Source organism: Saccostrea echinata, unplaced genomic scaffold, assembly GCF_033153115.1.
Source record: "Saccostrea echinata isolate AGI-Se365-2 ecotype Australia unplaced genomic scaffold, CSIRO_AGI_Sech_v1 ptg000054l, whole genome shotgun sequence".
Classification (NCBI taxonomy): Eukaryota; Metazoa; Mollusca; class Bivalvia; order Ostreida; family Ostreidae; genus Saccostrea; species Saccostrea echinata.
In genome coordinates this window covers 15,447,300-15,474,084 of record NW_026889803.1, presented here as the reverse complement: position 1 = coordinate 15,474,084, position 26,785 = coordinate 15,447,300, and the positions used below count along the sequence as shown (strand labels likewise).

General features: G+C 33.0%; 2 protein-coding genes across 3 annotated transcripts in view; both read left to right on the top strand.

The window, feature by feature from the left end:
• The window catches only part of LOC133205168 (A disintegrin and metalloproteinase with thrombospondin motifs 16-like), a 29,964-nt gene extending 11,258 nt beyond the window's left edge, over positions 1-18,706 (top strand). Inside the window, exons 2-24 of the mRNA XM_061340915.1 lie at positions 3,160-3,217; positions 6,448-6,788; positions 8,843-9,002; positions 9,685-9,911; positions 10,087-10,170; positions 10,616-10,775; positions 10,988-11,093; positions 12,227-12,364; positions 12,483-12,636; positions 12,779-12,874; positions 13,034-13,182; positions 13,298-13,361; positions 13,458-13,569; positions 13,726-13,853; positions 14,277-14,400; positions 14,618-14,862; positions 15,008-15,149; positions 15,496-15,622; positions 15,786-15,993; positions 16,261-16,446; positions 16,539-16,745; positions 17,050-17,197; positions 17,574-18,706. Coding sequence (XP_061196899.1) covers positions 3,160-3,217; positions 6,448-6,788; positions 8,843-9,002; positions 9,685-9,911; positions 10,087-10,170; positions 10,616-10,775; positions 10,988-11,093; positions 12,227-12,364; positions 12,483-12,636; positions 12,779-12,874; positions 13,034-13,182; positions 13,298-13,361; positions 13,458-13,569; positions 13,726-13,853; positions 14,277-14,400; positions 14,618-14,862; positions 15,008-15,149; positions 15,496-15,622; positions 15,786-15,993; positions 16,261-16,446; positions 16,539-16,745; positions 17,050-17,197; positions 17,574-17,689 — 3,480 coding nt within the window. The 3' untranslated portion in view covers positions 17,690-18,706. The remainder of the gene's footprint in view (positions 1-3,159; positions 3,218-6,447; positions 6,789-8,842; positions 9,003-9,684; positions 9,912-10,086; positions 10,171-10,615; positions 10,776-10,987; positions 11,094-12,226; positions 12,365-12,482; positions 12,637-12,778; positions 12,875-13,033; positions 13,183-13,297; positions 13,362-13,457; positions 13,570-13,725; positions 13,854-14,276; positions 14,401-14,617; positions 14,863-15,007; positions 15,150-15,495; positions 15,623-15,785; positions 15,994-16,260; positions 16,447-16,538; positions 16,746-17,049; positions 17,198-17,573) is intronic.
• Positions 18,707-22,867: 4,161 nt separating this feature from the next.
• On the top strand, positions 22,868-26,576 carry LOC133172519 (solute carrier family 52, riboflavin transporter, member 3-A-like). Of its 2 annotated transcripts, none has more exons than XM_061307422.1 (3): positions 22,868-23,003; positions 24,589-25,860; positions 26,070-26,576. In XM_061307422.1, the coding sequence occupies exons 1-3, from the start codon at positions 22,965-22,967 to the stop codon at positions 26,268-26,270; spliced, it is 1,512 nt and encodes a 503-aa protein (XP_061163406.1). In that variant the 5' UTR covers positions 22,868-22,964; the 3' UTR covers positions 26,271-26,576. The 2 variants fall into 2 exon arrangements, with proteins under 2 accessions (XP_061163406.1, XP_061163405.1); XM_061307421.1 differs by lacking the exon at positions 22,868-23,003 and adding an exon at positions 23,013-23,145.
• The last annotated feature ends 209 nt before the right edge of the window (positions 26,577-26,785 follow it).

The window sequence follows — 26,785 nt, the reverse complement described above, 5'->3', positions numbered from 1 at the left end:
TTTGCGCTCTCCTGACTGACTGACTAAAAAATTGGCCAGACTTTAAAACTTTTTTTTAAAAACCTCTGGGAAACGATTATTATTATTTTTTTTATTCATTCCTGAATTTTCTCATCCCGTCAACAACTATTTTAATTAAATCAATTTTTGTAATTCAGCACTGATGTTGAAAGGGGGGGGGGGGGGTATTCATTACCTACCTACCACCAATATTTTTTTATCCCGAGTCAGGAGAGGGCAAACAAACATTTTTTTAAAGATGGCCTGACTATGCTTTGCATCAATTTAAAGGATTTTTTCCCGGATATACTTTGTATGTAAATAAAGATTTTTTTCTTTATTTTCCTTCTTGTAAGATTAATCTGTTACGTACCCTCTTGGATGACACATCTCAAAGCCCCGGGTTTCATTCAGGTATAACTTTTCAACATTAATCTTTGAATGGAATCTTTGTGTATGCAAGGGAGTTTTACCTCTTACCTAACCTCATGTATAAGTCGAAGAAAGAAAGAAGGACTTTGGTCATAATAAATTTGGTTAATACCAAAGTTGCTTAGAATTTTTGAATGCTATAATGAAGTATTTTGAGCCATAGGATTATTTGATGCTTTTTTGAAGGAGTGTTATCTATTTTGCTGTGTTAAAATTTTTTTTTTTAAAATACGCAACTGGACTACCTTGTACAAGAATTTTCTAGGCTTAGTAATGCGTAAATACGGAAAGTTGGAATCTTTTTCTCATTTTTATATGAATCGTAGCTTTATCAATCCTTCTTTTCACAAGGGGTCTTAAGAACAAATTTAAAGCGACAGATAAAGATATTTAGATATTTTTAAAAGTATCTGTCTGTAGGTCAGTTGGGATCAATTCTTATCTAAGGATATGTCACCATAAACAGGGATTATCCCACATTTTTCACTGTTGTGTTCGTAGAACACATTGTATGGCTCATTAAAAGAATATTAAGTTTTCTGTCATAAAATAAAGTGTTCATTCCATTTTATGTTAGAAAATTGCTGATATCAAATGAAGGGATTAAGGAAGCAATATGAGAAACTCTTCACCACAAAAGATACATAAAGGAATGATGTTTATCTTCATAAAGCAATTTATATTGTAATAAGTATTTAAAAACACACAGAAAGGACAATTAATTCATAATGGTCAAACAATGTATTTTATTTTCATAACTTTGAACGACTGAGTAACTTTGAAAAAAGTATTCTTATAAAGCTGGTATGGGAATGTTTTCTAGGTAATGTTAAGATGTCAATACCTAGTAATACACCAAAAAAGTAACAAAATTATAGTACAGGTACAGCTGTACATTACTTTCCTGAAATTCAAATACATTGTATCTGATTTCTACTGAGCCACCACATTTTTTTTTTTACTTTACAATTTTAAATTTTAGCTAGTATTGATAGAATTAGTTCATCAACTGTATGATTTAGTAAAATTTTTGAAGTTCTTTTCTCTATATTTTTTCACTTATATACAATTCCATAAATCATTTATTGAAATAGTCAGTATTGGTAGTCAGTGTACATGAGATCTATATAAGGTCATGTTATAATAAGTCTGTGAAATTGAATTAATATTTAAGAGCATATACTTGCTTGAAGTACAACTGAAGAGCATGTGCTTGTGTTGAGAATTTATTTTCATTGATTATGATCTTTAGAAACTCATACTGCCAACTTAAATTATCGAGCGTAAATGTACAGTTAAATGCCAAAATCGTGCATCATAGAAATGTTGACATGCTTATTGCTAATAAGATCAAAAGAGGTGGTTTAATGTTAGAGTTGCATGATGGTACCTTGTCCTATCTTGATACAGTTGAAAGCTAATCTGGGTGTTTATCGGGGTCTGTTATCTGAGACCATTTCAAATGATTGGTCAAATACTGAGTAAATTCTGAATGAAATTCCTCCAGTAACAGAATTGATAGTGGGACTGTACCTTTAACAGATTTTGATTACAGAAATTTGTACTTTTAATGAGCTTATCTTTTGAGTTATTGTAGGACAAAGTCTTGATTTATCTATGCTTGGATATAGGAAGTTTTTAAGCAAATGATAATTTTTCAGAGGGCATGTACTTACTACATGTAGGTTATGAAATGAATTCCCATTAATACAATTTCAACTTAAATTGACCAGAAGGGGTCTATTGACTGCAAACAAAGATGACTATCAAATGGTCTTCAATAACTGGAACATGTATATAATTACATCATCATTCGGAGGTGTCAGATAGAGGGTTTTGGTTACAGAAAATTGTCACCAGGCCAAGAACTTTTTTTTTTAAAGTCCACATCGTTAGAATTTCATTCATAAAGACCAGTGAGAAAAATAAAGGAATGGTCTAGTGTGTCGGGTAGATTGTTTACGACGCGAGAGAGAAGGGAGATTTAGATGGGTATCTGGCCTGTGACGCCGATTCTGAACTCATGGCATCTGTTACTCATTGAAAGATCCGACTAGGAGAACAGAATCTTAGTTAATTTGACAAGTAATAAAAGATTCCGTAGTTTTAATATACTTAAGAGACATTGTCAGGGGGGATTGAACAAAAACCCAGATTATACATGTACAGAATCATTGATTTGTCATTAGTGGTAAATAAATCTTATCTGCAAATGACATAAATTAAGGAGACCTGGGAATAATGAAGTCTCAGCGATTGTATTGCCGATATTTGTATTCTGTTCCGTAATTGTCTGCGGCTGTTTATAGAATCCATGGTTTACATAACAATAAACTTAATGTCAACATTTTGTCTACCTGCAATTAGATATAACAAAGGATTTATGTTTACATTTAGTGTTGTTGATGAGTAGGATATAGTATAAGATTTATTTAGGATTTATTGACGTCAGAGTTTAAACATTTTGAAAACATAAGTATATAAGCCTTGAGTATATATCATTCAATTTTTCCCAAATATTTTATGTTGATAAATCAGCAATTAGACATTTGTAAAAATTGATAGAAAAAGCATCAAGAACTAGATATTTCCAATGTACTTTGAATTCATAATGGTTGAAACTGCATTTTGTTACATTATTCTCTCATCAGTTGCTAGTGTGCATATTACCCTTACATGATTTGGCAATACTATAATTATTGATATTAAATATTTGTCTTTTAACAGGTGCTGTTTTATTCCATATTAGTGGCATCAGAAGAATTTCATAAGTCTGATAAACCAGGTAAAAAATTTAATATAACTTCGTTTGTACATGTAGCATCTCATTCAATGTTTACGTATTCAATGTTTTCAATGTACGTACTGTTGTGAAAATGAAACAACTGTCAATAGTTCTCTCATTCTTTTAAAATAATCTACCATTCAGATCAAGATAAACACAAATTTCAATTTTTTCAGAAAGCTATCTATAAGTGTGACTCAATTAGTATGTATCACCCTACTGCATAATTTATGTACCAGTAATTAACAAATATTACTTTTGTTTTACCTATTCTGTATGTGTAATGATGGGGTATTTATATTCATGACATTTGTCAAGCTGTCTCCGGTAGACTCATCGATAGAATGAACTTGTTAGAATTGGATGATCAGTGATTAGATATATTTTGCAGTGTTTCTTAGGAGAATTCATAATTCAGGACCTTTGTGTGTTGATTTTTCGTGATACCATACCTGTATTTACAAATCAAAACAAAAGTTTTAATCAAAATATGAATTCCTCTAAAATATGTACATATATGGTGTGTTAATTTTAAGGACCTATACACTGATGAAAAATGTTTTTGGACTTTGAGAAAATTATATAACATGAAAGAGGATATTTTGAAATTAACTGACTCATTTTTAATATAGGGAGTGTGCCTTTTTTATTCAGGAAAAATCTTCAAAGACAATGAAGTAATAGAAAAGAAAAATTGCCTTCGCTTACTCAAATGGATAAAATACATGCAAATAAAGTTTTCAAATACTCTATCTTGGTCTAATATAATGTTTAGAATACTTGGATTTATTTTAAATTATGTGATAAAGTTCAGATTACAATTTATTCTACTTATATGTTAAATGGTGGGTCAGTCTAATTACACAAAAGTACCCTGAAAATAGGGTGCAGTGTAGAGAGGGTCCTTAAGGATGCATGTACCCAGTAAATTAATGGTTTCATTTGCAATTTAACACCTTCTACAACTGGAGTAGGTATGGTATTGGTAAATTAAATGGAAAAAAAAATTCTATGCCTCTTCATAATTATCTTGCAATATACTACTGCTTTCCTGAAGATTAAGGTAGGGCCAAATACCCCCTTGAAGTAGTTATAGCTATAAATCACCAGTTTAAAGCATGAGAACCAGTTTCTGAGCAACAACCTATCTATCTAACACCTCCTCTCACTAAACGTTCAATGGAAAATAATTCAGATTCTCTAAAGGACTCTGAGTTCTAGTCAATAAAGCTTGCTTTTATGGGGAGAAATTATGATTTTGTGATTTACTGGTTGCCAAATGAACTTTTGGTGACTGTCTTTTTACTACTGCAATAATTCAACTTTTTGTCAGGTTTTATACTTTAATCATGGCAGGAACACCTGTCTCATGGCAGTTTTAGCTGAGTGAAACAAATAAAATGTAATGATTCAATTATTTGAATGACCTCATATAACTATCCATTTTCACCAACTGTACACAAAATCTTTGGTCAGCAAACTGCACTTAAAGAACATTTTAAAAGTGTCAAATTCTGTTGTGATTAACAGTTTGGCAGCAATATTGATACTTGTGTGTACCTGTAGATAATAAAACTATTATGAATAGCTGTTGAATTTTAGTAACTGAAATCTTCAGGATCATAATTGAAATTTTTTTTATTTATTTCTCATAAAGATAAAAATATGCTTATATGGTCATGGAGTTGAACAGTAAAAGTTGTCTAATCCAGACACCACAGAAATTGGCAAGATTAGACAACTTTCTGGATTAGACAACATTTTAAACAATTGAATTTATAAAGGGACTTGAAGATTACATTGTAATAGTCAAGATATTGAAATACACAACATCTGAATTAGACAAGCTTTACTGTATTTTTGTCTTCAAATAAGCACTGGACTAATTTTAATGAAATAAAGATGGCTGCCTTTGGAGAGGCACTTTATAACTTAAATATGTTCTGTTGTTGCCTTTACAGGAATGTATCCTAAATTTTTTAGATCCTACAAAGCTTTGCAAAGTCATGAGACATGGTATATAAATTAATTACCCTGAATATAAATCACTTAATTTCTTGGGTAATGGGGGTCCGGTAAAAAAAAAGAAGTACCTAGGATGTGCCACAGCCTCTTTCTGTGCAGATTAATAGCTAGTAATTACCTTAATGTTTCATTGTAGAGTATATATTGTCCTCTTTAAAGTATAAAACTCAAATTGTTAACTTAAGAGCCTCATTTTGTGGAATTTTTAAAACAATTTGCACAACAATGTAAGCGGGATGAGCTGATCTGTTTAATTATTCGTAGTGACATTTTTATTTCATCCTATCTTCATTCATAAAAATTATATGTGGTAGTTAAGCAAGGCAAACCTAATGCATAAATCACAATAAAACTTGATGTAAAGATTTAGAGAGGTCATGAGAAATGGTCCGACCTCTGATCTTTGTGTGCAAATTAAAAAAGAATTAAGAAGGCTCTTCACAAAAGACATTATTTAGATTCTATAATGTTTTATGAATACCCAGTGCTGCGTTTGCCTTTTTAATTTTTTTCCTTTAAGTCTATCTCAGCATGAGAGAAACTTGACTCGGACCTCCGTTATTGTGTTTCTTGACACCGACTGAGATTATACTGTTTGTTAATCCGTGGGGTGACAGTCTCCCCAATGATCGCTGTGGTTCTTTTCAGGGGTGTTTGATTATTTGAGCAACCCTATGAGAGAACTGATGTACAGTAGCTGACTGTTTTGTACCTATTGAAGAAGTATTTTCTCTTGGATGAAAAGAGTAGACAAATAAAAGCAAAGCTTTCATGCAAATATATTTTTATACAAGTCGTCCTGTTTAATAACATAAATGAGGGTAAAAGTGTTGTTCATGTTCATCCTCTATCCTTTTACATTTCTGATTGAACATGTTTCTTTTTTTTCCATCTATCCATTATTGATCCAATCTGATTGCTATCAAAAATTACATATGAATATTAGACATACACTTTTTTTGTTTAAAAATAAAATAACCTCCAAATGACCTCAATCTCATTTCTGCTGATGTTGCAAATGTCATGCAAAGAGGGACATTTATGTCTCTCCATGAACGTATTTCTACCCACTTTACCAAACTCTATAAGCTTCTGTTGATATTGATTTGTAAATCTGCCTTTGTTCATATTCAAGAAAACCAAAAGGTCTTTAAAAGGAAAGGTGTGTATATGTAATGCATACACATTTTAATTTTCTTTTGCAGACTTTGAAATTGTTCATCCAATCATATCAGATTTCTCAGGAAACCCTGTCTCACATCATCATATCCATGGCAACAGATTCAAAAGAGACTCTTCAAGGACAAACACATTATACCTCAATATCACAGGTCAAGGTCACACATTTGAAATGCAGCTGACTGAAAATCGTAACCTCTTAGCACCAGGATTTAAAGTTTATCACAGGAAAAAGAGCAAGCATTCCAAAGATGCCATGGAGACTGCAGAACCTAAAGACGACCATCTTCCTGCAGCAAATTGTCAGTACTCAGGAAAAGTGCATTCTCATGGAGGAAGAGCTGCTCTGTCTTTATGTAATGGCTTGGTCAGTATAAAGAAAGTCATACATCATGCATGATTATTTATAAGGAATATTTATAGGGTCCTTGCCATTAGGACATGCTAAGGTCAGAAAAAATGGACCTTTAGAGCTTACAGGGACAGGAGGAATTTTTACCATGTTTTTTTCATCAACTTGAAAAGGTGTGTTGTTACTTGAGGGTAACATACACAATCTGGACATCTTTTTTTAAAGATTAATAATTAAAAAAAAGGGGGGGAGTTATTGCAAGAGGAAAATTTTTATTATCTTGTTGAACTTGAATGGTCCAACACAGTGTTTATTGAATGTGCATGAACTCGCTAAATTTATTTTTGGAACTCATAAAGTGTTTGAATATTTCAAGTTCATGTAGATTTATTTTAAAATTATTTTCTGAAAAGTGCTACTTGATTTTTTTTCTTTCTCTTTTTCAAAAAAAGAAATTTCCTAAAATGTTTTCAGCTGTGTGCATGAAAGATATTCTGTTTTCTTTTTTTTTTTTTTCTTTTTTTTTTTTTTAATATTACCTTTATAATCAGAAATAATTTTTGGAGAATGGATTCAGGGTTTGCATATTTAACATATAGGGGATCCATCAAATGGAGAATTACAGTTCTCTTTTTCAGAAACATTTTGAGTCTAAATTATAAGGTTCACTGCATACAAGTGCAAACTTTAATCCTGCACTGTACATGTTGCATTTTGATAATTGACTGAAAATGAATAACAAACTTTCATTGTTTCTTAAACACAGCATTTCTTTTACTGTAACAAGAATACAGATTCAAGATAAAATTGTGGCTTTAAATGACAACTATCACCAATAAACATCCTAAGCAGACTGAGATAATTATGGGTTATAGGAAGTGCAAATGTTAAATGACAAGTAGCCTCCAGTCAAGGTTACCTCCCTTTCACTGAGATAAGTATGGGGTCTAGTATGAATGAGTGAAAATTGAGGGTTACAAATAAAATGTGAATGAAATTGTCTTTTCTCTTGTATTTATGAAGCGTAAGTGAGAGATTGTAGGTGAAAGAGTCACCAGACATATTCTGTGTACTGTTGTCAAAAAGTGTGAGCATTTATATTCATAATCCAAAAAAATCTGCCCTACATACTCTTAATAAATGTATGTGTGAATGTCAGCATTAATTATTGTATTTTTATCCTATAGTGTTTAAAGCTGCAAAGGTGGAAATTCATTATTCAAAGAGCTTGAGTCATATTTTTTTTTATTTTTTCTCTTCTTTTTTTTTTTCATCTGCCTTTAATACAACAGATGCTTGGACTGGCAGATCTGAAAGTGTTTTCAGATAAAAATGTCATTTTAAGGGACATTAATGTCTGTTAAGCTGGTGTCCTATCTTGTTAGAATATTATAATCCAGTGTCATTTTCAATATGGGGACAGACAGGGGTTTCCTATGACAGTGCGATATATCTATATCCTATTTGAAATGGTCAGACTTTTATGGGTAAAAGTGTCACCTGTTTTGACTTGTGAAAGAAGGCTTTAGAAGAGAGGTTTTTTATGAGACACTGTGGTTTATGATGGTTTATGGTAGTCGAGATAATTTATTAATTTATTTAATACAACAGAATTATTCGATAATATTCAATTTTGTTGAATATTTAGGGTTAATTACTACTTGTAGTACATGTACTTATATTTTTATTGGACATTTGGAAGTTAGAATGTGGTTTTTAATAATGCTCTAGATGGAATTTTTTAATGCTGATTGAAGATATGACACAACAGTCAGTCAGATACATGTACATGTATTTTTCTGCAATATAGCCTCATTTTGATAATTAATAAATAGTGATAGCTGATATGGAAGGGATCTAATACAATACAAATTTAATATAGTTTCAAGATTTGGTTTGGTGTGGTCAAAAATAAAAACATTAAGACATATACATCTAACCATAGTGGACTATTCCACTTATGCTAAGAACTTGATGTGGAATGTTATTAAATAATTTTTCATTTTCTTTGTACATGTAATATTTGCCTAAACCTGATGTGCATGTAAAATGTTCAAACGTAATTTCAGAATGGTATCATAAGGATTGCTGAAGAGGACTACATTATAGAACCATACAAACAGCACAGGGTTAGGCCAACGTTTGATCCCCTCACCGGCCCACACAAACTGTACAGAAGATCCACACTGACAGTCAGACAGACACAGTACTGTGGAAAGCCTGTCAGAGGTCTGTTATCATGTGTTCTGCAGGCTGAGAAAGCTTGCCAACTCTTTGCAATGTTGCTTGTCAGAATTCTCCATGAATAATGTAAACCATATATTAATTGCAAGGGGCTTTATTTATGCACTAAATTCAGGAAGGTGCCAAAAGACACAAAAAATGAAGAACTCTTCAAAATAATGAGAAGTATGTGAAGGATTCATGAAAATTATGCCTCACAAATAAATGAAATGCTTAGGAAACATATTACTGTACTACAATAAAACTTGATTATATGGAATTCTCTGGGACCAAGAACTTTGCTTCCCTATGACCAAGATTGTTTATATCCTTAGAAGGAAGAGAGTGAAAAGTCTTCTATGGGATTCATAAAGAGTTCCTTATTATCAAGATTTCATTATAAATGAGTTCCCTACAACCGAGTTTCATTGGTTTGTTTTGATTTCAGTGTAAATGTAATACAATGAATGCTGTACTCTCACACAATCCACATTATTTTTTTTAATATTTTTCCTATAATGTATGAAATAGAGAACAAAAATCCACCTATACAAAAGTGTCTGAGAATTGTACTGTACCTGTTAAAAGTGCATTTTTTTTTTGTATTTGACAGAGGAAGTACTGTAAAATGATCTAGCATTTATTTGACTGAGAAATTGAAAGATATTGGTTTTTTTTTCAATTTCAGATAAGAGAAGTACATCTGTAGTCAAAAGTGATGATGACTTCAAGGTGTTGGGGGAAAACTTGACGAAGTCTGATGAGGGGGAGGAGCCACTGTGGAGGAAGTACCAGAGAGCCATAACAGAACATGAGGAGCGGATCGTGGAAACTTTGGTGGTGGTGGATAAGATTATGTACTACAAACACGGCAAAGACAATATTACAACTTTCACTCTAACTCTTTTCAATATGGTATGAATTAATTGATTTTAGGCTAGTAGTCAGACATAAGTTTTTGAAAATAATTGAATGAGAATTAAATACATATATAATCCTAAAGAAAGATTGAATTATTCAGAGTTATTTGTATAGAGATTTGTTTTGTGTATACTGATAACATGGTTTATTTGGTTGTAAATTATGATAGGTATCCGAGCTTTTCACTGATCCAAGTCTCGGAGATAACCTGAATATCGTTCTAGTTGGACTAGTCGTGTTGGAGGGAGATGAGGTTGGTTTAACTCTAAGATTTAAAATGGTTTAAGGTTCATTGACCCTCTGGTAAGAGAGGTAACTCTCACTGAGATACAAGGCTATTATCATCAGGTTTCAAGGCCTTAATTGTCCGTTTTGCTCCAGAAGGTATGCTGAAATTGAGTGTGTTTTAATAATAGATTAGATTTCTTTTGGAAATTCTTAGTGTTGAAGCAAACTTTTATATGAGTGAACAGAGGCAATAATGAACCTGACAATTAAGTAAAGAAAAGCTTATTTGAATTTCAAAAATATTAAAAACCAGTCTGACTTAAAAAAAAAAAAAAAAGGAATAAAATGTATGGGAATTTTAGTTGTTATATAGGCATAATTTTTCCAGAATTTGTAATTTGATAAGAATTTTGCCACAAATAAAAGCCTGTATGTGTTATAGAATAACCTCTGACCTCTTGTATTCTTAGCCTGGGTTGTCTATAGGATACCATGCTGATAATACCCTGAACAGCTTCTGTTCGTGGCAGTCTGTGTTAGTGGGAGCCAGTGGTAGACAACATGACCATGCCATTCTCCTGACAGGACTGGACCTCTGCTCTTATAAAAATGCCCCCTGTGATACACTTGGTAAAGCAATTTGGGAAAAAAAACTTTTAAAACTGTTAAACAGTGTTTTCTTATTCCTTCAGGTTTTGTATATAAATTCCTCTAAATACTAGTATTTTTTCTTTTTTAGACTATTTTTCTGTCATTTCTTGTAATTGACATTTTATTTTTTTCATATGTTCAATCAGTGCAGTTACAGAGAGAAATATTTGCAATGTACACGTTGCTTGTAGGTTTTGCTCCCATAGAGGGTATGTGCAATAGAATTCGAAGCTGCACTATCAATGAGGACACAGGACTCTCAACAGCATTCACCATTGCTCATGAAATGGGTCATAAGTAAGTAATTCCCAAGAGCTGTTTATTAATTCAGTCACAGTTGTTCTGGCATGCCAAGGTTACCAGTGTTTCTCAAGTTGCCATAACAAATATTATAAACCACCTTAACAGAAAAGAATAAATTGTAGTTTTACATACAGACTGCTTTAATAGTAGTATTTTGTTTTTAAAAGCAACAGATTTTGGAGGGCAAGGTTGCGGAACCTTTGAGTCCTTGTAAAAATGTAATTTTATTCCATGGTTAGTGCAACAATTATGATAAAGAGACAAGTAATAAAACTTAAATGTGGAATTGACGTTTATGGGATGACTTGCCTTACTTTCTGTAATTTGTTTTTCCCTGTTCTATTTTCTTGCGTGGTTTACAATTTCAAATTTCTCTAGTTTATCTTGGAGAAAGACAAAATTCAGAATGCTCGTATTAGTATTTGAGATTGTGATATAATTTACATAAGTATGAAAAATGGATTTATATGTTCAAACCATTTAACCTTGAAAGTGACATCAGGAAGTTTTAGAAAACCTTGTTTACAATACCTGGAAAATCTTGTTAAAAATAACTAGTTTGTAAAAACAATATTATATTACCTTCATATTTTCTGTAATGCCCTTTATTTGAATATAAAAAGATGATAATATTGATGACAGGTGAAGATGTTAAAAGTATGTAATAAATGGCTAGCTTCCAGAAATTTATATAACATTACCTATATCTTTGTAAGACCCTTTAAGGTCAGACAACACGTTCCTCAATAATATATATTTTTTTCAAAGAATTTGTCATTGAAGTACTTCTACTTTAACAAGTTTCCTCACAAAAAATTGAGGTACATTACCAGGCATTTGTGCAAGATACCAGAGGGTGGTGTTTCCTATATAATCCTATTTAGAATAACTTGACTTTCAAAATCACAATTTTTATTGCATTTATTTTTTAAGACATTTTGAAAACAGTTTAGAATTCACAAGATTATTTTAATATTATGAATATTTCTTATATTTTACAAGGAAAAACAAAACAGATATTTGAGGAACGTGTCGTCAGACCTTAAGCAAATTCATAATGACTACATGGTAAAGATGATGTTGATGAAAGTGATGATAATGAAGATGATAATGAGTTTATGTTTCAGTTTTGGAATGTTCCATGATGGTGAGGGTAACCACTGTACTAAGACAACAGGAACCCTGATGTCCCCCACACTGGTCAGTAAAGATGGACAGTTCCATTGGTCACTCTGCAGTAAAACTTACCTGATGAAGTTCATGAAGTAAGTCGAGATTTTGGTGCCAAGATCATGCCTTAAATAAAAAGTTGCAGAAAGATGAGGTTTAGAGATTTAATCAATAGAGTTAACATGAATTCATGCAGTAAGATTTTTTTTGTAGTACTCCACAAGCAGAGTGTCTGACAGACAAACCTACAAAAGTTGCAGAGCTACAGTTCCCTGAGAAGCTTCCTGGAGAACTCTATGATGCTGACGTTCAGTGTAAATGGCAGTTTGGGAGGCGGGCCCAGCTCTGTACATTAGACTTTGGTAAAGTGAGTCTTTTTTTAAAGTCACAAATCTTTTGGAAACTAAAATTGTAATCCATAGGATGCAGCAAGAAGAAATTTGCTTAACTTCATTTCTATTTTGGCTCAATTAAAAGTTTTGATCACTATCCATTGGTTTGTATTGTAGGATATATGTAAGTCTCTATGGTGCTTTAGAGGGAGGAAGAGATGTGAGACAAAGTTCTTACCAGCAGCAGAGGGTACCTCCTGTGGTTATGGAAAGGTAACTCTTATCACTGAGAAACAGCTTTCTACTTTCTTCCTTTTTATTTGGGGGGGGGGGGGGGGGGGGTTAAGAGCTGAAATATGAATGTGTATTTGCCTGATGCCAGTGTATGTCAGTGTCAGGATGACTAAACTGACAGATATTTTGTTTTTGTAGTGGTGTAGAAGAGGAGAATGTGTGGAATTTGGTCAGGATGGACCCTCTCCAATAGATGGTAGCTGGTCACAGTGGACACACTGGACAGACTGTAGTCGAACCTGTGGGGGAGGGGTCACCATGAGGGAGAGGCAGTGCAATAAACCACTGTGAGTAGAAGAAAAATATAACTCTTAATTTATTCTGTGTGGTCATGATGCAATTAAGTTGGTTTCTTATTTGAATAAAAAAATGCATGAAGATTCAATACTTAATTCCTTTCAGACCACAATATGGAGGAAAAAACTGTGATGGAGAAGCCAAAGTTCATAAGTTGTGCAACTCAAAGGTAAAGAAAGGGATTTATTTTATGCTCAATTCTCATTAATAAGTGCTAACCAATGAAAATAAAAGTGAATGGTTTTATGATTTTTTTTATTTGTAGCCTTGTCCAGAGGGTGAAATAGATTTTCACAACAAACAGTGTCAATCCTATAATGAGAAGCCATTCAGGGGATGGCTGTTAGACTGGAGGCCTCATCAGAAGATGTATAATGGTAACATTAAATTTACAATTAGTAACTTCACTTCAAAATGTTTGTTACCATTGATAAAAGGACTTTTGAAATGAAATTATTTTGAAATCTTTTGCTGTATGTTGTTATATTATATTCTTAGAATTTATCATTATGCCTATTTCTGTTTTGTTGCAGCACAGGAACCCTGTATTTTATATTGTTTAGCAGAGACCAGTAGTTATGTATTCACAATAAAACATACAGCCACAGATGGAATGAAGTGTATCGGAGATAAAGAAATCTGTGTGGAAGGAGCATGTCAAGTAAGTTAAAGAATTCTGACTAAAGCTAGAAAGCTAAAGAATTCTAACTAAAGCTAGAAAGCTAAAGAATTCTGACATAAGCCAGAGAGCCAAAGAATTCTGACTAAAGCTAGAGAGCCAAAGAATTTTGACTAAAGCTGGAAACCTAAAGAGCCAAAGAATTCTGACTAAAGCTAGAGAGCCAAAGAATTCTGACTAAAGCTAGAAAGCTAAAGAATTCTAACTAAAGCTAGAAAGCTAAAGAATTCTGACAAAAGCCAGAGAGCCAAAGAATTCTGACTAAAGCTAGAAAGCTAAAGAATTCTAACTAAAGCACCCTCTAGCATTATATATTGCTAGAAAATATTGATTTTATTCATATTTGAAACCTTATTATCCTTTTAATCAATATAATTTGTTGAACTTTGAACTCTCTTTTTGTAGCCAATAGGATGTGATATGATCGTGGGCTCAACTGCAGAAAATGATATCTGTGGAGTGTGTAAGGGGGATAACTCTTCTTGTAGAATTATTCAGGGTGAATATTCTGAGCAGCCCAAACTTAATAGTAAGGAAGTTACAATTACACAGCATAAATGATGATCAAAACAATGAATTCTAATGCTAGAATTCTATAGTACCGGGTAATTCTCTGAATTAATTCTAGCTTCTTCTTTCAAATAACATTACACAGGGCTTACTTTTGTGAAATGGTTAAAAAGAAGAACAAGAACATAGCAAGAGAGATCATTTTTAAAAAGAAAAATGCTTTTGCAATTTTGCAGCTTACTTTCCTGTGGCCATAATACCCAAATCAGCCAGGTCAATTAAAATCTCTGAGAAGAACCTGTCCTCTAACTACCTGGCGGTCAGGGATATTTTTGGTCAGTACTACCTGAATGGGCATCAGCGCGTGGCCTGGCCGGGGGAGTATTTACTGGGTGGAGCAAAGTTTATCTATAAAAGACCCTACAATGAGCCAGAGACCCTGGAGAGCATTGGCCCATTGAGAGAAGACCTGGTTCTTGAAGTAAGAGTTGATACTTTAAAGCTAACATTAATTTAAATTCTTTGAAGCCATAAAGATCAGTTTTCAGTTTTTGAAAGCTGTATTTCACATTAAACAAAAGGGATACAACAGAATCAAAAATCTTTTTTAAAATTGTTAATTTCAGATACTTGTGCAGGATGAAAACCCAGGGGTACAGTATAAATATGCCATCCCTCATCAGATCTCACAGCTGAGGAGCCACGCCCCTGTAGATAATTACACCTGGAGTATCTCAGCCTCTTCTTGTTCTGAACCATGTGCAGGAGGTACTACTTTGTTCTTTAAATTTTGACACTCAGACAAAAATTATACCATACATTTGTACAGTTGAACTTTCGTATCTTGAACTCCAATATCTCAAATTCCATGTATATGTCAAATTGATTTGGAAGTCTTAACCACTATTTGCTTATTGCATTTTAACCTCAATATTTCGAATCTTTGGATAGCTTTCATTGAGTTCAAGATAACAAGGATTGACTGTATTTTATATAGAAAAATTTTAAGAGATGATTTTATAGCTTTTTTGTCTTAGAAATTCTAGGACACATGAAACAGATACAGTACATAAATTTTGAATGAATATATAACCATATATTATATTTATTACAGGTAAAAAGAATGTCAGTGCCAAGTGTCTGAAAAATCATTATAAAGAAGTAAACGAGTCTCTGTGTGACCAAAGCAAAAAACCAGCAACTGGATTAGTTCCTTGTAACGAGAAACCATGTCCTCCAAGGTAATTACATGTAACAGGTTGATCAATGATTAAAAAATTTCCCTCAAAATTTTACTTTTAACTAGTTTTCATTTATCATAAAAATGATAAACACTATTATGTGATAAGGGAACAAATTACAAAACTTCTTACATTATAACCACCAGTATGTCTGAATTTTTAGGTGGGTCCCAGAGGAATGGAATTCTTGCTCCAAAACTTGTGGGAGGGGAAAACAGAGGAGGAAAATCTTTTGTCGGAAAAGAGTCACAAAAACCCGTGATAAAAGAGTCAAGAAATCAAACTGTAAGAGTTTGCCTAAGCCTGTCCGGACGCGACGGTGTAACTTACAGGAATGTCCCCCAGTCTGGAGGGTGGGCAAATGGCACAAGGTGTGGAGAAAATTTTAATATTCATATTTTTTCTGATATACTTGTAAATCTGATCTAAATTTTTCAGTCTTGATATTTTTTTCAATTGTGATTTGATGAACACTTTTGAAAGTGTATGTTAGTGAACACTTATTTTTCTAACTGCATTGGTTACCTACATGCATTTTATGTCATTATTTAGAACAAGAATTTTTTAAAGGATTTTACTTTTCTCATTGGCTTTTTGTGTAAAAACAGAAACTTTAATACTTGTATATTTCACTGCAGTGTTCAGTCAGTTGTGGCACTGGTACACAGGCCAGGAAAGTTTTCTGCAAAAGTAAAGGCAAGAAGGCTAAGAAGCAGGCTGACCACATGTGTAGTGGACACAAGCCTCCAAGTGTTCGTCCCTGTAAACGGTCACTATGTCCACAGGACACCATCTTTGAATGGCATTTATCTCCATGGGGACCAGTAAGCATTCTTCCTGATACTTGTATACATTTGTTGTTATAGTTTAAATTTTGAGAAGTTGAGATAAATTAATTTTTTTTTTTGTGATTCAGTGCTCCCAATCTTGTGGGCCAGGAGTTAGACAGAGGTACCTCGTGTGTAAGAGAGTGGATTATCGCGGAAACACCATCGCCACTCGGGATAAATACTGCAAGAAGTCCAGTCGTCCAAGAGTGCCAACAGAAGATTCCTGTAAACTGATGGTCTGTCCTCACAAAGTCATCAACAGGCCAAAATGGAGGGTGTCACCCTGGTCACAGGTTTGTATGGAGTTGCCATAAATGCAGAAATTTATCTGTTGCTCTACACATATGTTTCCTTTAATTTATCAGTAACTTTAAAGTCAGTGTTTTATTTTTGGAATATATATTTAAGAATAAATGAAATTGTACTATACATTTATTACATAAGAGGTTAGATCCCACCATAGTAGAGCAGCATGTACTCCTTTAAGAATTAGAAGCTTTCAAATTTTTAGTTGATAAAAAATTTTTGTTTTTTGTTTGGTAATCTGTCGAACATTGGATTTGGATACGTTGACACTTTTGTGTTGATGTTATTTAGTGTTCAGCATCCTGTGGAGAGGGACAGAAGAGTCGAGATATAAAATGTGTAGATGATTCCGGACAACAGACGCTAGGATGTGACCTTGACAACCGTCCAGCTACCTCACAACTCTGTAAAAACGGTGCTTGTCCAACTAATAGCAGTGGTACGGTATTAATTATCTAACTTGTCATTTTGAGGTCAATTTGTGGTGGGGAAGACTTTTGCACACCTTATTATCATCATCTTTTAGAGAGGGTTATCTCTTTGTCACAGTGAGAATTGTTGAAATATTACTGTAAAATCACTTCTATTCGAGGGGTCAAATTTTCGTGGTTTGAGGAAAAAATATTGGTTTGAGGGTATTTAGTTTCATGATTGAAAAAGAAATATTATACTGTAGTTTTGAATTTAAACATTTCATGGGGGACAAGTAATGTATAAGTGGGTCTCTCCATACCACAAAAAAAATTTACCCCCCCCCCCTTTCCCTGAAAACTGATGATTTCACAATATTTAATGAATCAAATTTTGTCTTGTAGACTATGCAGACTGCCTTGACAGATACACATGGTGTCACTTAGTACCTGAACACAAAGTCTGTGACCACGAATTCTACGGCACACATTGTTGTCTATCATGCAAAACCCATCGGTGACATCTACTGCTGCAGTAATTAAGGTGCACCAATCCTCTCACTGTGATAAACCCTTTCACATGCTATATCCCTGTGGTGACTCAGAACCCAGTGTTTCTCCCTCAAAGCCAAAGTTCTTCCACAATCTGCAAAGTTAATCTCCATGCTTTTATTTATACAAATGCATGGAAACAGTGAAACATGCAGAAATTTCAACATATAGAGCACTAGGAAAATGAAAGGTGATCTCCATTTGGAAATTCTATTGTACAGCTGAAATGTATTCCATGACAAGAAAGACAACTCCATAGTAGAGTGTAATATTCCTGGAGGCTACAGACACTTTTGTGCTTTAGCAGTATATGAATAGGACAGTTGAATACATTTCAGAGACATATACGATGCATAAACATTCCATTATTTCATCTAAATTTATCAGAGTTGTACTTTGTATTTTGTCAACCATTCCTCAATGTTTGCAATATTATAGGTTCTCAGTGATATCATGCGAGAGTCCTTGTAATTCAAGTTACCTTTTTCCACGAGTATTAATCATTCCCTATTTCATTCCAATTTATTTGTTTTGATACTTATTGCCATTCATCAATTATCATTCCATATTTTTTTTATTTATTAAATATAAAGTATTTCCATTCTTTGTTCACAAACATAATTGTTACATACATATCATATTTGTTAAGATCATTCACAGCAAACTATTCCCTATGTACAGCCCTTGACATTCAGTATAAGGGCTTTTTTTTGTTTTGTTTTTAAAATTCAAAAGATATTTGCAATGTAGTCAGTGCTGCGCATACATGTACATATATATATATATATTTTTTTTTTTTTTCAATTTTGTCAAGGTTGTCTTTGCTGCTAAGGTATTGAATTTGAATAGTTATAATAACTCAGCATTATAAATGGTCCTGTTTTTAAGCTGATATACACAGATATTGTTATTTATTTGTTTCACAATTTGTTCTACTGTACAACCTACAATATTTTAATTTTATATCAAATACTAGTATTTTGAATGCATGCATTTTCTGTTTCTTTATTCAAAACTATTTTTCAAACTTTAAATTAATTTAGATCCATATGCATTATATTCTTAAAAACTAAACATATCACAAAAGAAACAGAGGCAGATATATATATCTATATAATAAGAAATATTGAATATGAATTTTCTCATCTCCAAACTTTGGAGAATGTAAAAATGATAATAATTAAAATATTTCTTTTTTTTAATACAACAGTATTCTTACACTTATTGTCAAGATTTATGTATCATATTCCATCTTGACAATGAAGTTATCAATTTTGTATGAAAGCAGTCCTGGCATCAGAGATGTTTTATTCAGTTACTGTTTATGATGTATTATGATCTCACTTTGTATATGTTTTGAAGATTTTAAAAACTTGAATAAACCAGCTTTATTGCTTTATTACAAAGTAGCTGTGTTTTCTTTTTACAATATTTAATGTTACGTATACGCACATGTGGATAAGACTGTGTCCAAATCCCCTCTCCACAAATTAGGTTTATCATATTAAGGCCTCTTTTCTAGTAGAATTTTGGGGAATCCCCCATCCCCCTTTTTGACTTTGAAAAAAGTCCTTGACCTTAATCCACCCTTGACAAATACATTAAAAGAACTGTATATAAGGTTTATTCTTAAAAAAGAAGACTTATTTAAACATACAAATAACAGAAACTACAAATAGAGGACAGGGGTAGGCATGTCTATCAATTTTGATAATCTCCATATTTTCATAGTTGCTTGAAGGCAGAAACACCCTTCCCTTCTCACACTTGGGCCTTTTTTTACTTTTTGTATAAATCATCTTTATATGGCATATTGGTGGTCAAGTCATGTTATTGATTAGGAAGGGGGGTTTTATGATTAAGAAAAATATATATTACATCAAGATCTCATGGACAAGCCACTTTCCTTCATATTTATAACTCTTCCTATAAACTTGGGAGGGGCCGTGAGGGTGGCAAAGTCATTCTTAGATTACTATATAAAAATGAAAATCCTAGGGAGTCCAGACCCCCCCCCTTTCCGCTGGATCCGCTACCGTATTAAATATGCCCCTGTAATTTTTTTTATAGCACGGCGATCTTAATGTTTATGGCATAACAGTTGTTTCAAAGCGCTGAATTATGTGAAGTAAGTAAGGGTTACTTTTAAACAAAAACAATACTGTGAAATTATTATCAGAGCGTTTCTTCATTTATGAAAGCACGCATGCATGCATTCTTCCACAGGTACCTGAAGCGTGGAAAACATCTTCAATCTTTATTTTCTCGGAATTAAGATATTTCTTCAATCTTTATTTTCTCGGAATTAAGATATTTTCAATTCCGTCTGTATGTCATTCTGTGCAATCGGTTTGTACTTTTGTTAAGATTTAAAAATTGACCATATAGGGTATAATAAAAAAGTGTATTTTTATTATACCGTATATGGACAATTTTTTAAACCTTAACTAAAGTAACAATCAATTGCACAGAATGACATACAGATGGAAGTGGCGGAGAAATTACATATTTTCGAGAAAATAAAGACTCCTTATATTTTATTAGTGGGGTGGGGGTGTCCACGCTTCAGGTGCCTGTGATTCTACAACCATTTCACTTTCATACTTTTGATTTTGCATGTCGATAAATTTAAAGCAATTTACAGGCCCGTAGGAATCGGGGAGGGCCAACCCCCTCCCATAATTTTGCCTACATATACTAACATAATAGGAACGTCTGATGATCTTTTCTTTTACTTTGCTTGTCAACATCGTCGGAACAGGGATGCGTTGGGTGCGATCGGACCTCCCCCCTTTAAAAACAATCGCTCGAAAATGTTTTTAAACAAATAAATTCAATACTTATCTGTTTAAAGTAGTGCTCTAGATTTTGTTTATTTAATATTTGAAAGAATACACCAGAACCCACCGAAATGGTGCTCATTATAAACAAAAGTTCTGGCTCAGAAGGAAGAGAAACCCCTCCCAGACTCTCCTCTGCAATCCGCACACCCTATCCAAAAAACAGCCCTGTTTGTCAATTTCTAATTTTCTGATAGCCCCCCCCCCCCCGGGAAATTACTTCCTATGGTCTGGTTTGGGTTAGAAAATTTCTAACTGGCATGACTGATATTTCTCCGTTTCAAAAAGAGCTATTTTTTCAAGGTTTAGACCAGCATCTTTCAATTAAGTACTAGATCTTGACCTTAAGTTGTCCTTGACATAGTCACAGGAATCTGATGTAAGAGTTTATACAACCATTTTAGGATAATGACCCCAGTTAATTTGTTCAAACTTGTAAATTTACTTGATGGTTGCGATGCCTCAGGTCATTTAAATTTTACATTTTAGGTTATTGATCCTCCCAGTGAACTCATTCTACAATTTTGAATGAAGGGAGGATCTCACCTGATCTGGAGGGGATTTACGTGTTTTGTTTTAACGAAATAAGGATAAATTATTAAGACTAGAGGTACTTTGATTTCTTTTAATTGAGTTTTTAAAAAAAAAAAATGGAATGAAATTTCATTTAGTTGGTTTGTTTTAAATATATATATATATTACTTAATGTTATTTTCTAAAGTAATTAAGTGATTGTTTTAGTGCTTGGTCTAAAGAAACTTTTATTTTGTACGGCTTAATTGTAAGTTATCACTTCTGGTCTTATTGAAATCATGCCCGTTTAATTCATTTTTTTTTCTTTTTAATAAAAAGAAAATTATTTCTCTTTAAATGTGTAAGACTTTTTCTCCTCCTTTTTTAGCTATGTGCACTAAAGTTCGTATGTCCTTCGACTCAGGAACAAATCTGCTTTAAATACATAATTAACGCTAATTTGACTTAAATAAATATAATGTCATTTCTCATTGCAACTTTGTAAAATAATTGTTAAATTAAATAAACTTTTATCCAACCTTAAACAGTAATTGCAATTTCCCATTCCATTAATTTTAAGCCAATCTAAAGATTCTTTTCAATGTGACGTGGTCTGTAAAATTCCAGATGCATATATTTATAATGCACGATTCATTATTTTGTTATGACCAATTTATATATTTGTCATTAAAATTGCTCTGTAAGAATATGTCCACATTCTTTTAAAATTATGTTATGCAACCTTTTTTCAGATTTATGTAAAGGGGAAAATAATTATGAGGCGCCGTTTTGTATTTATTTCCATTTATGAAATTGATATCATCTACTCGAAAAGGTGATACCACCTATTCAAACAAATGATATGATATAACTCATTCATATATCACTTATTCGAATAGGTGATATCACAAATTCGATATAAGTAGATCTATCAACATTCGAATAGGTGATATCATCTACATGTATCTGAATTGAATAGGTGATATCACCTGTTTGAATAGATGATATCACCCATTTAAATTGGTGATATCACCTATTTGCATTTCTTACAAGATTAAATAATGAATGGTCCCCTCTTCAAGACAATCTAGCGTCAGTGCAAAGTAAGGGATGGACTTATAAAATGCTGTAGAAGAACGATTTGATATTCGTAGCATTGATTTAAAAAAAAAAATGATGATATTGATTTCGTCACTCTTCAAAAAAAAACTTAAAAAAAAAAAAGAATTTTAAAGATTCTCTGGCCTTGTTGAACTTAATTTGAGCCACATCCTCTACTATTTTGGAATTGATTGATCAAATAAACTGAATTTAAGATTTTCTGTTTGTTACAATTTAAATTAATCCCTGTGAAGTTATACATGTATACTTTACTTGCAGTCAGCTTTGCTACATTTATTGATGCATTCTCTCTGTTATTATTATTAATTTTAAGTACAGAGACTAAAATATGTTTACTTGAACTTCCTGTATAGATTAAATGTATGCAGTACAATGAATAGGTGATATCAATATGTTATTTTAAACACACCCCAATCAAAAACGGCATGAATTCTTTTGAACAGTCTATAAAAATTCGCAATGTAATTTGAGGGAGTAGTAATATTGCAAGAAAACAGAATACAGTCTGTATGTACTATTTTCGAGGAAAAATTATTATGCATTCCTGTATTGCAAATTAAGAGACATGCCTACAAAGTAGTCACATGACCAACTACATGCTTATCACTCTCGGAGCGGTTTGCCGCATTTATACAGTTTAAACGTCTCGACTTTAGTTCTTATGCATGATTAGATGTTTCCGACTTGACTTATTGGATAAAAAAGAGTTATAAAACGCTGTAACATGCTTGGAAACACGTGGAATTTGGATTTAATAGACTTTTAAATAATGGGATCTCGTAACAGAGCTCATGAATACTACACTTGGGTGAGTGTTACCTTTTCAATGTTACAAAAATAGAATTGAACAGGTACATCAGTCAGCCGCAAACATGAGAGGTACAGAGCGCCAATCGATAAGTGTATTGCATCATAAGATGACCTTTGATCAGAAAAATGATGAATACATTGTAAGTAGTTTGTTTTATTCAGATTCATAGACAAGAGAAAAAAAATCCATCATCACACGTTCAGTGTTAACCTAACCGAATATTCAAGGTTAACAACTAGTTTAATAATCATGTTATGTTAAAATTAACTGTTATATTTATTATGTTGATTGATATCAGTGTCTATGACACATGATAAATTAGATACCTATGATTGCATAACTACTTCAACACTAGGTTAGATACACTGACTTTGTCCAAAGTGTAAAAAGGAATGTATTATACAACTTCCTCTAGTTCAGGATGTATAACAGCCCACGTCATGATGAATCAAGAGCACTCCACCAATTAAACTGTAGGCTTATATTTCTCTCTTTTTGCACCCCTTTAATTATAACAGACAGATCCTTGATAGGAACTGATGGGGAAGGGATGTTGGGGTTGTAACCACCCACCCTTGTTCAATTTTTGCCAGTATATATATATAAATACTATGTATTAAATAAGAATCAAAGCTAATACATGTATACTGTGTGCCCGATAAATAACATCTGATTGCTCCTTTTTATACCCCCTGCTTGAAATGCAGGGGGTGTATAGTGATGGGGGTGTCCATCTGTCTGTAGGTACATCCGTTATGCTTTGGGGTGCCTGCAACTCCTCTTACACCACTGAATGAAATTTAATGAGACTTTCACAGAATCTTTATTACATAGTGCCATTGTGCTGTACATTGCCGCTCCTATTTTACTTTTTGATCTGACTCTTTTTTTTGGGGGGGGGGGGGGTCTCCCATAACAAAACATGGACTTTGCCATTATAGTCATATGAGCTCAGTGCTCAATGCTCATTGCTCAGTACCTCTAGTTTATATTTATTTTTCCTTGTCAAGGAATTTTTGTTAGGATACATGTATGTGCTGCCCAAAGTAAAATTGCAAAAAAAAAAAACATCATTCAGTGTTTGATAGAAGATCACAGATATCCCGCTTGTCAATGTTTTGATATATATTCTTTATCAAATTTATTAATATAATAATTTATTGGTGTCAGGCACTGTTCCTATTGGAACACTTTCAACTGTTTACATATGTTGTAAAAGTTTTGCACTACTCTCTGGCTTGACAAATTTATTTGACAGTTACAGGTTTCATGATACATGTCTATTCTGACAGAAGTTTGAAATGTTTTGCTTTTATAATTAACCATCTGAAATTGCATGTGCATGGTGCACTTACAGTATAGAACATGGTTTAACAGTGTTAGATGTATGTTTGTGAGAGATTTTTTAAATTTTTAATTATTTTATAGAAGGTAATGCTGAATAATTTACTGGCCAGTCTGATATAATCAAGATATGTTTGTTTATTTTAATACTATAATATATTGATTCTAGTGTAAATATTAAGACAAGAAAATATTTTTCCTTTGATAATTCATTAATGAATATTTCTTTGTTCTTCAGACAAGTGTACCCCAGGCAGAAGATTCTGAACCAGAATCAAGGATGTTCAAGTGTAAAAATATAGACATCATTGTGTATATTACAGTCATCATTTTTGGCATTGGATCATGGGTAGACATCAATGGATTATGGGTAGAACTGCCAGCAATGATTACAGAGGGTCTCCCAGAAGGATGGAACCTGCCTTCCTATTTATCAGTAATAATCCAAATTGCCAACATAGGACCACTCTTAGTAACTATTATTCATTTGTGTGCCCCTGGCAAACTTAACAACATAGGTGTGGTTTATGTCATATTAGGAGTAGGAAGTTTAGCTTGTCTGTTCCTTGCTTTCTACTGGAAAACTACAGCTTACGTTGCTGGAGAAGAGAGAAGCATAGTGCTGCTTGTGTTACAATTTTTCCTAGCTTTAGTGGACTGTACTACATCAGTTGTCTTTCTTCCTTTCATGGTGAAGTTTAAGTCAGAGTATTTGACGGCTTATTTTATTGGAGAGGGAATGAGTGGAATGGTGCCGAGTCTGGTAGCACTGGGTCAGGGCAGCGGGTCTGTGTCCTGTGTCAATGTGTCCTCAACCAACACCACAACCAACATAACAACGTACAGTGTATATCCAAAATCCAACCCTCCAAATTTCCCTGTAAGGGATTTCTTTTTGTTTCTATTTGCTATGGTTTTTTCCAGTGGTATAGCATTTACACTTCTGAACTATGTTCCATATTACAAAAAAGAGTACGCCTCAGACGATGAGATCTCAGAAACATCAGATGATAGTAAATTTCAAAGCAGCTATGAACTAACTAATGGGGAAACACAGGGAAGGATAACTTTTTCAGACCCATCAACAATAGGATCATCTACATCCAAACTTGTAAAGCAAGGAACTAATGCCCAAAGTGTGGACAAATCAGGGATATTGAATGATGACATAAAAATAACCAAAATAGTTCAGCCTATATCCAAGTCACTGTATATATATTTCTTGATTTTGACAGCTTTTTTGAATTCCCTCACAAATAGTGTCTTTCCATCTATCCAGACATTTTCTTGCATGCCATATGGAATTTCAGCTTACCATCTAACAGCAGCATTGTACAATATTTCTAACCCTGTAGCTTGCTTTATTGCAATGTTCTATTCAGCATCTTCCTCCACTGTTATAAGTTTCCTTTCCTTTCTGGGGTCCTTGGTAGCAGCTATTATCCTGTATACTGCAGCAGCTAGCCCCACTCCATTACTTGTTGGAACACAAACTGGGGAGGCCCTCATTGTAAGTCACCTATTATGAATATCCAAATTATTTAAATCAAATTTTCACTTCATATTTTGCATGTCTTTAAAGAAATTTGTGGCCAGAATTTCCTTTGTTCAAATGAATTTTAATCAATTGAATGTGGGATGATTATTAAAAAAAAAAACCATTTTCAATTTATTAGACACACAACTGATTGGATTAAAATTAACATTATTCTGTTTCAGATCACTATTTGGGTTGTTGGAGGACTGCTTTTAACATATTCCAAAGTTGCCATAGCTACTGTGTTTAGGTCACAGGGTCAAAGAGCACTAATGTGGATTGGTGTAATGCAACAAGTAGGGTCATTTTTTGGAGCAGTGCTATTTTACCTAATCATAAACGTTTGGATGATGTTCAAAAGTGCACCTTACTGTCCAAGTTAATTACACATGTACTTTTAGTCACAAAATTTAAAACCAAATGATAAGAAATATGGGGCCATTTTTGAAAACACTGCCTTCAGTTTTCATAATCTTGATAATATTAATTACTGAATCTCCGGGAATGGTTTTTTTTTGTGCATTTGCTTTCACTGGAGTCATTGTGTGTTGCAGATGACAGTAATTTCAGTTTTAATACAAATTTTAACGGAGTGCTTTTGTGCTGTGAAATTTTTATTTTCCATTGTTTATTTGTAGGGTTAGTATTTTGATTTAGATCTGAAAAATTAATGTATTGCTTGAAAAGAATTGTTTATTTATTTTATTTTTGTATGCCTGTATCTAGACAAATGTCTTATGGAATGGCACTATATGTCTAATCTGTTTGTCCAATTGTGGACAGGTTTTCTGACTGTATAATATTATGGGGGGAGGGGGGAGTAAAACTTTGAGTAGAGTCTTGAAACTCAATCTGATTAAAATCATATCCTTTGATCCACTCACATAGATCGCTACAC

Excerpts from the sequence above, each read along its gene's own strand:
- LOC133172519 (XM_061307421.1), top strand. The coding sequence starts at position 23,068 with ATGAGAGGTACAGAGCGCCAATCGATAAGTGTATTGCATCATAAGATG. Across the intron at positions 23,146-24,588 it reads AGAAAAATGATGAATACATT|ACAAGTGTACCCCAGGCAGA; the intron begins GTAAGTAGTTTG and ends TTTGTTCTTCAG. Across the intron at positions 25,861-26,069 it reads AAACTGGGGAGGCCCTCATT|ATCACTATTTGGGTTGTTGG; the intron begins GTAAGTCACCTA and ends ATTCTGTTTCAG.